General features: G+C 39.8%; 1 protein-coding gene across 1 annotated transcript in view; it reads right to left on the bottom strand.

The window, feature by feature from the left end:
* Nucleotides 1-1,390: 1,390 nt before the first annotated feature.
* LOC119332338 (callose synthase 3-like) overlaps nucleotides 1,391-12,065 on the bottom strand; it is a 14,437-nt gene continuing 3,762 nt past the window's right edge. The window contains exons 14-41 of the mRNA XM_037605524.1: nucleotides 11,883-12,011; nucleotides 11,071-11,405; nucleotides 10,939-10,991; nucleotides 10,783-10,843; nucleotides 10,449-10,530; nucleotides 10,316-10,365; nucleotides 10,152-10,238; nucleotides 9,626-9,754; nucleotides 9,338-9,526; nucleotides 9,100-9,260; nucleotides 8,787-8,910; nucleotides 8,605-8,705; nucleotides 8,180-8,309; nucleotides 7,929-8,080; nucleotides 6,568-6,677; nucleotides 6,332-6,454; nucleotides 6,174-6,242; nucleotides 5,913-6,084; nucleotides 5,315-5,459; nucleotides 4,766-4,885; nucleotides 4,566-4,684; nucleotides 4,341-4,424; nucleotides 3,998-4,110; nucleotides 3,688-3,917; nucleotides 2,810-3,610; nucleotides 2,672-2,722; nucleotides 2,107-2,292; nucleotides 1,391-2,013 (exon numbers count right to left, since the gene is read on the bottom strand). Coding sequence (XP_037461421.1) covers nucleotides 1,765-2,013; nucleotides 2,107-2,292; nucleotides 2,672-2,722; nucleotides 2,810-3,610; nucleotides 3,688-3,917; nucleotides 3,998-4,110; nucleotides 4,341-4,424; nucleotides 4,566-4,684; nucleotides 4,766-4,885; nucleotides 5,315-5,459; nucleotides 5,913-6,084; nucleotides 6,174-6,242; nucleotides 6,332-6,454; nucleotides 6,568-6,677; nucleotides 7,929-8,080; nucleotides 8,180-8,309; nucleotides 8,605-8,705; nucleotides 8,787-8,910; nucleotides 9,100-9,260; nucleotides 9,338-9,526; nucleotides 9,626-9,754; nucleotides 10,152-10,238; nucleotides 10,316-10,365; nucleotides 10,449-10,530; nucleotides 10,783-10,843; nucleotides 10,939-10,991; nucleotides 11,071-11,405; nucleotides 11,883-12,011 — 4,355 coding nt within the window. The 3' untranslated portion in view covers nucleotides 1,391-1,764. The remainder of the gene's footprint in view (nucleotides 2,014-2,106; nucleotides 2,293-2,671; nucleotides 2,723-2,809; nucleotides 3,611-3,687; nucleotides 3,918-3,997; nucleotides 4,111-4,340; nucleotides 4,425-4,565; nucleotides 4,685-4,765; nucleotides 4,886-5,314; nucleotides 5,460-5,912; nucleotides 6,085-6,173; nucleotides 6,243-6,331; nucleotides 6,455-6,567; nucleotides 6,678-7,928; nucleotides 8,081-8,179; nucleotides 8,310-8,604; nucleotides 8,706-8,786; nucleotides 8,911-9,099; nucleotides 9,261-9,337; nucleotides 9,527-9,625; nucleotides 9,755-10,151; nucleotides 10,239-10,315; nucleotides 10,366-10,448; nucleotides 10,531-10,782; nucleotides 10,844-10,938; nucleotides 10,992-11,070; nucleotides 11,406-11,882; nucleotides 12,012-12,065) is intronic.

Genomic DNA, 12,065 nt, shown 5'->3' on the forward strand with positions numbered 1-12,065 from the left:
TATACAAAGTGAGACGAGGACCAGGTCAAGAACATACTTGCAAAGTATGTCGGTGGGTACGTAATTAACGAACTCATACTCCTGTTATTGCAGAAATTTTTGAATTTGTTTACTAATTTTTTTGATGTCATTGCTACTATCGCGTGCATTTGAGCGAGAAATTAAAATAGTATAGTAACTTTGATTATTTACGGGTGGAGCTGGGGCCACTAGCCATTGAGACAACCCTAGGGCAAATCATCAAACCCCATGTAAAGTGGGGCGAATGATCCAAATCCTCACATATGAGCTCAGTAGCAAAGTAACAATTACCATAACCGTGTCCTGTCAATACTAATCAATTCCCAAGAAAACTTTGCCACGCAACCTTTCAAAACTTACCCACTTTTTGTACCTAAAAATTATCACATCAAACATAAAAGTGATTTTGCCTTTATTTATCAAGAACTCATCATTTGATATTATTGGACCTAAGAGGGTTAGTACGGTAGTGTTAAATGATCTTAAGATGTCATTAATACGCCATTTTATTGCTGGAGAAAAAGAATATTCCAATGTTCATGGGGTTGGGAAGACGAAGTGTATATGGCATCTCCAACGCTAGCCCCTAAAACGACACCGTAAATGTCCTTTTTTTACATTTGGCAGGCGTCGGAAGAAGAGAGGTGGAAGGTGAAGGGAGGGAAGAGTGGAGAGATAGGAGAAGGCCACGACCGGGATGGAGCGCTCGCCGGCGGCCATGGCAGATGCCCTCATGGTGGCATCGACGCTCGCCATCTCTATTCAAGATTATTTTCTGGAGAGAGGAGAGGGAGGGCATGGATACATAGTGTTCGCCGGTCGGATGTTTGGACTCTCGCAAAGCCTCTTACATACACGTTTATTGTTAAGATACAGGAATCCATACTTCTAAACTGTTCCGTGGACATATAGGAGTCCCCGTTAGATGGCAAAAATGGTCCTGACACTGTGGTCTAAATGTATACCGGGGCCCGGAGGTTTGAGGGTCCGCTTAGAAGACTTAAGGAGCTTAGAAATATTTGTGTCAGGAAAGAGAGTTGGTTTTTATCTGAGTTTTGGAGTTAACAGAGCTTGTGGAGTACCCAGTACAGAAAATGGGGTTTCTATCTGGCTATAGACCGCGATCCAGTCGGTCAGCAATCACCATCTACATTGCCAAGATAGCATCCACCCTACCCGGTTTCAGCTTGTACTTTCCATTCTGTACCTCCTCTGTTTTCAGGTATCAGTACAAGCGATGAAATGCAGCACAAAGAATATGAGCGTCACAAAGTGGAGCAATGCAGAACATAACGATCTCTGATCTGAGCCAAGCATAGAGCTCAAATTTACTCGACCCAAAACAAACTGCAGGAGACAAGACTCGGCGTGATTGATCGAACCAGACAGCTCGAAGAAATTCTTCGCCAAACCTAATCCAGAAATTGTACTTCCTGCATAAGTTGCATCAGATAATCCTTCCCCACATCACTACAAGTCTACATAAGGTTCAGCAGCCACGCAAAGGAGTAGTAGATCTGTACATAAAGCGCAGTCGCAACAGCTCTGAATCTACACCTACATGGGAGAACACTACTAAGTAGCCTATAGCACGCCCACCCGATCTCTGGATGAAGTCAAATTAGAAACGCATGGGGAACAATCGTGGCAGCAGAATCTAGAAGAGTCGGGGGCGAGCGACACCGATAATACTAGGATGAATGAACAAAGTCCGCAGGAGCTAGCCCTGGATCTTCTTTCTACCTACTCCTTGTTCCGGGTGGCTCGGTCCTTCTTGTGGCCGCCGAGGATACGGGAGATCTGCAGGCCTCTGCTGAACGCCTGGTTGAAAAGCATCCTGGTCTGGAACTCGGACACAAAGGGGAACCACGCAAGGAACGCGATGGGCGTGAACAGCAGGAGCCCCATCAGGATCTCGTAGCCCCGGGCGAGAGCCTTCACCGACCCCCACAGCCCGACCATCTCGACGACAGGCTTGATCGCTTGGGCAATCTGGCAAAGAAGGTTAGCTGAGATGTTAGACCTGAGATGGAAAAGCTGGCATGTGGATGTAGAGTAAGATATGTATGTTCACCGCTCACTAACCAGAAGCAGGCCCCATCCAGTCGGCATGAAGGCGAGGATGCAGACGAAGATGTCAAGGACTGTCATGTGGGCGATTGCTGTTAAGATTATGATGATGGAGATGAATGTTATGAATATCAGCCCCTTGATCAGACGGAAGACGAGCTGGAACTCCGCGCTGAACCTCCTCCTGCCGACTGACACGGTCTGCAAAGAAAAATCATGACAGCTGAGTGTTCCGGCTCGAAAAGAAGATAAAATAAGTCATGGTATTCTTGCTGCAAAACTATGGCTTAGATCAGTTCTAAAGTAAAATTTTAATCTGTAGAAACAACTAAACTGGCAAGTTATTAAATATTCTACATCAGAACAGAATCTTGACTAATTCATAACGACATAAAAGCACTGGATCTGTGAACGATCGCTCTCTGGGACAAATGCAGACCAAACTTAACTGAATATTCTACATCAGCACAGAATCTTGACTAATTAATAACGACATAAGCACTGGATCTGTGAACAAGTATCTCTCCAGGACAAATGCAAACCAAAACTAAACTAAAGAAACGTAGAACTTTATTATTACCTTCATAACAAGCAGCATGACTAGAATCACAACCCATGAGAAGCCATAAACCTGGAAATGGCATCAGTTAGAAAGACTGCATAGACCTGACACATACGGAAGCATCTGTCTGATTACAAAATAAGAAAGAGATATTACCAGCACGCTTTGGTTATACTGCTTGGTTATATTCAAATGATACACAAGCCCGTATTGGTAGATGAAGAAACGCAATGCAAGAAGTATTTCAAGAATGGTGCCACGCTTCCCAGAATGCCGAAGAGGCCCCTGCTCTTTGTCCCACCATGATTCCCAGCTTTTCTCTGGAGCCACACCAATACCTCCACGGTTACTGATCCACTTGTTCCAATCAGTCCAGTCATCCACAATCTTCTGCCACTCGAATCCAGAAGGGTTGAACAGGAAGGGTGCAAAGAGCCAGGTGCCCACCATAAACCACATGGAAACAGTGATGAAGATGTAAGTGATAGCTCCTCTGTACGTCTGTCCAAATATTTCATACACGACAAGCAGAATCATCAGCTCAATACCCTTCACGAAATGGCTGCGAGAATAGAGTCGGTAGTTCTCGGCGAATTTGGCATGGAACACCACAAACCCACGTCCAGTCGCTCTATATTCAGCTCCTCCGTGGAGTAGCGTCCTTCCATAATAGTGAGTTTTGGTCCCAAGTGAAAATGTGAAGAAAACAGATGCCAACTGGAGTTGCATGAGCACAAAGTCACTCAATGCCGTTCTGAATCCTCTCTCCAAACCGATCTCCATCATCATGGGCAATGCCATCAAAAATCCAAGTTGAACAAAAGATTCTGATGCAAGCGCGACCTGGAGCGGTGTATTATGCACGAACCTCTTTCCAGTAGCAAGTGCTGCATCAAGTCCACTGAGGACAAGATACAAACGCCCATAAAGGAAAGCATACACAGTCCAAACTGTAATCTGAGACCAAGCAGAACGATTTAGGCCAGCAGTTAACCAACGATTCAGGAAAGAGATATTTAGGGTTCATAACTTACCATTGTGCTGAAATAGAACCCAATTGTCGTATAGTAACACGACAACATTCTGAAGAAATCAAAACGGTGCCCCAGACGGTAAATGTCACGGCTGAGTGTCTGTTCACCGTTACCATTTGCTATCTTTGCCTCAAATAGTGAAATCTGATTAAGACCCACATCCCTTCCCTTGCCAACTTGCATGTATTCATGATGAGTGACGTTGCCTTCACGTAGTGTAGAATTGAATCCTGCAACAGAAGATGTCATGTTACTACCAAAACGGTGCCAGATTTCCTTAACACAAACGCCAATAGCAAAAGCTTATCACCTGCAAATATGTCCTCACTAAGATTGATAATCTTAGATGCTTTACTTATACCACCCCTTGTCAGGTGGAAAAGGCGATCAAATATATCAGGATGGCCATAATGAAACCGAACCCTGCAGAGAGATGTTCAAAAAACAAATTGTTAAGGAAGCATTCAGAAAGTCATGACTCAAGGAACTGCCCAAGTGTCCAGTAATTTTAGTTAGTACCATCATTGAGAAAGAAAATAAAACAAGCAGCCAATTCAAACATTTTAATATGATTATGGAAGCAAAACTAATAGATACCACAAACATGATTATGACATGCTGTGCATGTGTGCAAGATACTCTAGGATTAATACCTTAATGGATTGGCAAGCACACGCTGTCCAATAGTCACAAAACTCGTCTCTTGATTTGACATGAACCAAGCCAGCGATGAAACACTGCAAAAGTCCAGAAGGAAAAACCACAGGATTAGCAAAATGAAACATTGCACTAATTACATGTTAGATAATCCAAAAGTGGTAACACAGCTACATAATTTAATTAATTACAATTTTAATAAAACAAAACTGCCAGATTACCTGCCAGTAAATATATGCTCCCTTACTCCAAGTATAGATGGATATCTCACACCATCATGTTTCTCCAGAAACTCTTCCAACAAATTTCTCATTTTCAGAGCCTCCTCCATGTAATGCTCCTGTTATTGATAGCATTGAATAAAAGAAGGAAAAGGAGAGGTGAAATAATTCCTTCAAGCAGCAAGAGCAACAAGCTGTACCTGGTTCATATCTATAGTTTGGAGACATTCGCCTCGAGTGAAAATTATTGCATGGTTCTGGTTTTCTGGCTTTCCCTCACCTAGAATAGCATTGCCTGGAAGCTTGATCTTGTAGATGACCTATGCACAAAAGATAGATGGCAATTAAGTGTCTCATTTTTCACCACTGAGAGTTGAGAACACACAAAGGTATTGCTCTCAAGGAAGAAAGCCTGATGTAAATAGGACAATTGTGATACTTGGTAGCAATAAAATGGACTCCTTAACACATAAAAAAAAGTACTCGTAAACATAAACTTTAGTAGGCAATATGGAAATGAACAATAGCTTATGTGGATGCCTTTAAGCCAGTCTCACAAATAAGTTTCACCCTGTCAAAACAAGGATTATCTTTTTCACATGCCTATTTGGCCTAGGCCTCCTAAAATTTATTTCCCGTCTTCCACATCAAGTGGACATAGTTAAGAATAAACAAAGAGAAACACAGTCAACATAACTTGCAGCAAATTTAACCAAGGTATACTGAATTAACAGAGAATTTTGCTGTACCTGGTCAAGACTCTGTCCAGGATCATCTGATTTTGTAACCGCGGCCTTCACCAAAACTGAGTAGTAAACTTTGTCAGTCTTCTTGTTTCTATCTTGGCTAGGTGCTTCAACTTCATCAATATAGGCAACACGAAAAGATGGATATCTGCCCAGCAAATATATTTCTATTATTTTAGTACCACCATATATCGTATATACAAGTATGTGTCTAAAATACACATAATGACACTATTATGAATAATGTGCCCTCATAAATGCAACTATCTAGCATTCAAGCACTGGTTTGGATGATAATGAAATTTGATAGACCAGGACACCGAACATCACCATGCACTAATTACCGACTAGGATGGACATAAAATAAACAAAAATTGCAGTTTTTATTATTGGCTACTGATTATTAAGAATATCAACAAACTGCCATTCGTCTAGCACAACTAACATTTCCCACACATAGAAATGCAAAGGCACTGCTAATGGAATGCATGCATGTTTGCGTTAGCATATAGATGACAAAGAAATGGACCAAATTAAAAGATTCATAATCCACACAAAGCAACATATATCCAGGACTTCCGAGTCTCAAACTGAAACTTACGTTGTCATTAGTCTCAAAATATCGTGTGCACAAGGATCACCAGAACGTTTCTGGATTCCATACTGTTGGCATGAGACAACATATGTAAATTTCATGTCAGCTATCGCTTTGCATTCTGTCATTAATTCAGATTCCTTCATGTCAGCTATCTCTCTGTAGCCTTTCATTAGATCTAACAAACAGAGAAAGAGAAGTGATTAAATCACTATAATTGCCAAGGCCCCATTCAGAAGAACATCATAGGCTAGCTAATGGAAATACCATCATCTTTGGCATTATCAAGAAAAGCCTGAAGCTCCAAAGCTTTTCGGTAGTACATCATCCCTCTTACTGTTTAAACAGGAGAAGCAACGATTTCAAAACTGGACCACATAGCAAGACACAAAGAGCAGGCATGCGAATGGAGTGTAAGAAAATACCAGTTCTTGTCAATGTTTGTCCCCTATATGATGCCCAAAGACGAAGCTCATCTTCTATTGTATCATCATCACGGGCCTGCTCCTCAGATCTATTCACCCTTTCGAGGAAATTTTTCCACTCATCTTCAGGGTTTGAACATTATCGTGAAACAAAGTCAGTTTTGATGGCAGTCAGAAGACACAAAGAAATCCACATATGCTATTTCAAGCAAAATGTTACACAAGGGAGAAAGAACCTGGGTAAATTTTTTGCAAGTAAAACAGTATGGTAATTCCATCCTCATTTGCCTCTTCTAGATTATCTGATGAAAACAGAACATCTTCCTTGTAATAAGGAGTCAAGACCCTGCAGTACATAAGTTGTTCCAGAAAGGAAATGTGAAAAAGGTCAGAAGATATAATCAAACAAAACATTATGTAAGGTAAAAACCATATATACAACATCTTGCAAAAGAGACATGGCAATTATATAGTAAAGGAAAAGAATTGAATCGCATGTTGTGTAGTTCAAAGTCAGACAAAACAAATAGCAATGCATATTGTATTATTCCAGAATTATCCCGATGTTGTGTTTATTCTTATGTGCCCCATATGCTCTACTTATATACCTTTTGATCTACACCTGAAATATACTCCCTCTGTTCACAAAGATAAGATGTTTCGGATACTTCAATGTGGACTACATACAGACTGAAATGAGTGAACAAACACACTAAAATTAGAACCTCTTGTAAACGGAGGGAGTATCAATTATTCTGTCATTTTCTACAAATATTTAGAATCGTCTGAATGCTTAATAAGTTAGAAGATTTTGAATGAAAATGAACTAAGAATCCAGTGCCTAAATTAAGAACAATTGACCTAAAGTCAAACTTCCATATTTCGGAATTTTTATTCTTACATATGGAGCTAGAAGGCATTTAGCAGCATTCTCATTCTTGTGGCATGGATCATTTGGAAAAAGGAAAAATAACATAGTGCTATTTAACAACTACATCCCATTCTTGAACTGATCGAACTTTGTAACCAGCGGTTAACGTCCTGGTGTATGGCTTGGGAAAAAGAGCTGCAGATTCTTAGGTCGTGGTGGTGGTTGTTACCCAGCGCGAGATATGGGTGCTAGGTTGTAGGTTTCTCAGTCATGTGTTTGCTTGTTGCTAACCAGAGACTAATGTAAGACCTCGTTTTTGTTCCTTTCTTTCTTCTCGTAATAAAAATGGCAGAGATACCAAGGGGAGCACCGACACTAAAAACCCCACAACAGATTGTGGTAGTACGTGATATATTCGTCACATATAATTAAATCTAAGTCAGAAACCGCATGCCATCTGGTTTTTCTTTTATTGCTGGAGGGGTGGAGCCACTTACAAGGAAGGCATTCGGTGTTTCAAACAGGCACAAATGAAACATGATAGTTGTAGAGAATTATAATATTCAAGATTTTTTAACTGAATATTCGACATAAAAATATAGCCGCTATCAAGACAGGATAGTGGGCAGCAAAGAAAAATATGGCATCTCTAGGATAAGATGGAAGGCTTGGTAGTAAAGAAACTTTATGCTCACACTACTACCGAGAACACTAGTGAGAACTTACGAGAAGGGCAACATGTTCCGCACTTTTGGAGCATTTGGCATATCCATAAAAAGAGAATTTGCAAAGAAAGATATTCTCCTTCTGGCATCAAGGTTTGTAGGGACATCCATAGCAGACTCTTTGACGGTGAGCAGAAGATGAAGCCTTTTTATCTGAAATCAGCATGAAGTAGTAGGTATAGTACAGCAACAGGAACAAAAGAAGCGTCATATAAGAAACTGTTTAATAAAAAAACAGGCTGAAAATTAAACCTTTTCAGTCCATGCATTTGATGCCTCCACAGGAAACTTAATAGCTTTAGTAAACAATTGATCTTGCTGATCAAGCGGTGTCATTCCTTCATGTTTTTTAGCATTTCCACCGTGTATGGAATCCAGTACACTTCAATGAGAGGAAAAACACAATAGCACCAGTTACCACAATATTTCAAGAAAGATCAGATGATCAATTACCATAATCAGCGCGGTTCATCTTTAGAGAACAGAATGTGGAAGCACAGAAGGATTTTTCTAAGGCTAAACCTGAAGGCAGCAAGCACATATGCATATGCATGACAGACAACAATACGGCGGCATGTACCAAAACTATGGATGCAAAGGCTTGGCATAGATGTGAATAATATTTCAGTAAAAAAGTATGTCATGCTGTTTTCATAGAAGGAAGCTAAGCTCCTCACCTGCTGAGCTCTTGTTCCTCCATTATATCCTTTGTGACCACCTCAAGCATATCTTGGAACAAAATAACAACTTGACCCAAATCTTCGACCTTATTCTTTTGCTGTACTCAAACAGATAAATACAGTGAGAGGGAGGAGGGGGGGGTGGGAGACCTACAATCATGAAGACAAATTCTGTATACCAGTAACTCAAGTAGCTCAATGAGCTTCTTGCTCAGGGCAGGAAGACTCCTCATGTTCAGATCCCTTATCAGAGTTTCTTCGGCTATATGTTTATCAACAACTTCAAAAATCTCTTGCATAACACTGAAATAGGCAGCACGCATGTATTCAGGAGTTGGGTACGAAAACAGAACTTCAGTTAAGGAATAGAAGTGCAAAAGAATGAAATAGGCATCACACGATTAATCAGGAATTCGAGGTTTCAAAACAGAACTTCAATCAAGGAATAAAGTGGGTGAGAAAAGACTAAACATATGACAAGATTAAACATACACTTTCTCACGTTGACCAAACACTAAGGTGTTGATGATGTTTTTGAATGAAGCATAGCATTCTCTGATAGCATAGGAAAAATACGGGTCCGATTTCATTCTCTTGTTCAGATCGCGATGATTCCCTCCACTGTCTGCCGCCATATCCAATGCTATCGGAATCTAAAATCCAGTATAAATAAATAAACAAATGTGTGAATCCAAGTAAAGAAAGTACAAAGTGGTCAAGTGGTAAACACCTTGCTAGCAAGTAGAAAAGGTGGCCATTGGAATATATCCAATTCACGATCTTTGCAGTATGGAACAAGTAGCAAGTCCATCTCCCTGTTATCTATGAGATCTTCTTCACGGAAACTTGTGATAATTAAGTTCCACATTTGGGCAAATCTTGCAGCTATTTTCTCTCTCTCTTGTTCATTACCAGAAGGCTAAAAAAATTATGTCAGGTCAAAAGAGCTAATGAATGTAGCATATTCAATCTGATTATCCAACAATCTACTCCTGATATCAAACAGGTGAAAACTTACCTTAGCAAGTTTAGTGGAAAAAGCAGCCCGGAAACCTTTCCTCTTGTGTTGATCAGAAGGTATCAACAATTTATTGAAGGCCCAAGGCAAAGATTCAAAGCGAGATCTCAACATGCCTAAAGTCCGTATCTGATTTCATGGGTCAAGACTATCATAAGTTTCTTTGATGATGATAGACAAGGCTCCAGAATATTAGGGAAATAAACAATAGAGCTGATGGTTACCAATATAGACATAACGAGGCTAACTGATAGATTTATTCATAATAAAATAATATAACAGTAGAGAGAATTCTTTTTTTTAGCTAACAAGAGAGAGCATTCCTGTGTACAGCTTCACAACTGGAAATGGCAGCCTAAAAGTAGGGATGGTGAAGTTAAAACAACAGCCTTAGCACTAAAGTTTTGTAATTTGCTACTGAATGCAGAGCAGCATAATAGGACAAGAAAAGCAATTCAGAACCAAAGCAGGCAGAGCAAGCCCAATCTGTAAAGTAATAAATTGTAATTCTGAAAATTTTACTAACCTCACCAAGTCGACGACAAGCCCCATAGATACCACCAATCAATGTTGAGAAAACTGCGTACCAAATTTGGGTGTCCATGAAATAGACCTGGACAACACAACAGACAAAACTTAGTATACTGGTTAAACAACTTCTTTTGACAGAGAATAAGGATTGACGCATACAAGAATTATTGGAGCCCAAAGTGCGATGACAACACCAATATTGTTACTTGCTGCAAAAAAAACAAAATAAGAACGCCTAAAATTTCAAGAAAAAGGTTACAAAGAGGAAGACAGCAAGCTTCATCATAAATACCATTAGGGAAAAACTCATGCCACTGGAAATTCCGAATCGGTTCTCTCATTATATCTTTTGTTGGTTGTACCAGAGGCTTGATCTGAAACCAGCAAGTAAGAAAAGATGAATAAGCAGCACTAGCAGAAAGCTGAGTGCTAAGAAGGCTTGGTTTTTGGGATTCACCAACATGCTGTTGATGCCATTGATGTTCTAACATTTTGTACATTCAAGAGCAAGAAATGGCTTATGTACACAAATTAATTTAACTATGGAAATATAAATATTGAGGCAGTGAGGCCACATTTGGAATGCAGTGAATTTTATAGATTTTCTGCAGGAAGTGACTAGATACCTCAATATAGAAGCTCACTATCAACTTCATCGCTAAAAGGAGAACCCAGAACATGGTATACCTATCAGTACAACAGTGATTAGTGATTAGAAAAAAGCATAGCAGTAAAACCAAGCATGAAGATGAGTTAACAAAGTGATTCTACTCTTAACATACTTGAAGAGGGAGAATGGGCCTTCATGCATTCCTCTGCCAACAAATAATCGAGGCTGCAGATATATTTGGAAAAAATATATCAACAAACACACCTATGTAATTAATGACAGGAAACAATAGATGGAAAATTACCTGGGACCACCACATCATGAATGTTATGACCTTAACATTTGAACTCTCAAGTCTCCTTCTGATACATGGGAAAAGAAATAGCACAGCCGCAAGAATATTTGGCGCCAAATATATAACAACAGCCAAAATATATAATGATGGCTGATTCTGACCATTGCCAAGCCAACTTTTAATTATTCTTGAAAGACCCGAAGGATTAGACCAGGTATATGCATAAGTCACAGGTAGAATCACAACCCATGCAGCAGCTGATACTAACTTCAGGACATAACGCAGCTTTCTTGCAAACGACATACTTCTTCTTGCTTTCCAGCCAAATACAATGTCCAGGGTGGCTGCATCGATTATATTTGTTGAAGTTAGTATATACAATACAGTTGTATAAACTACTCCCTCCAATCCAAAATAAGTTTCGTGGTTTTTTGAGCTAAAACCACGACACTTATTTTGGACCAAAGGGAGTAGTAATTATGCATACATCTTAGCTACAAAATTCATATATATCCTTCAGTTTCATGTCATTAAATTCATTATTGTTAGGTCGCTGGCAAAGCAAACATACAGATATACTTGAGTTGTCATCTAAACACATTTTCATTAGGTCCCTCCCTACAGATATTAGAGTATGACTCGTGAAGTAATTATGTTTTATCATCAACAGCGGTATAAAAAGAAAATATCACTAGCTAGATCTGCACTGCAGTGTTTCTGCTTAAAACTAAGCTACTAAGCTGCCTATTAAATAATATAGATGTGGACTGGCAAATCTCTAGGCATGAAGAGGGAGATAAGGTAGGAGTTCAGCCAAATACCTTGACCCAACTTTAAAACAGCAGCAGTTATAAATATGCTCAAAACCTGTTTGAACACTCCAGCATCAAAGATATCACTTGGTGTGCCACCATTCCATGCAATAATAATCATAGCCTGCATTGAAACAAAAGATCATACAAAGTACGTGAATGTCAATTCTCAAGTGAAGGAGTGAAGAGAGG

Source organism: Triticum dicoccoides, chromosome 7A, assembly GCF_002162155.2.
Source record: "Triticum dicoccoides isolate Atlit2015 ecotype Zavitan chromosome 7A, WEW_v2.0, whole genome shotgun sequence".
Taxonomy (NCBI): domain Eukaryota; kingdom Viridiplantae; phylum Streptophyta; class Magnoliopsida; order Poales; family Poaceae; genus Triticum; species Triticum dicoccoides.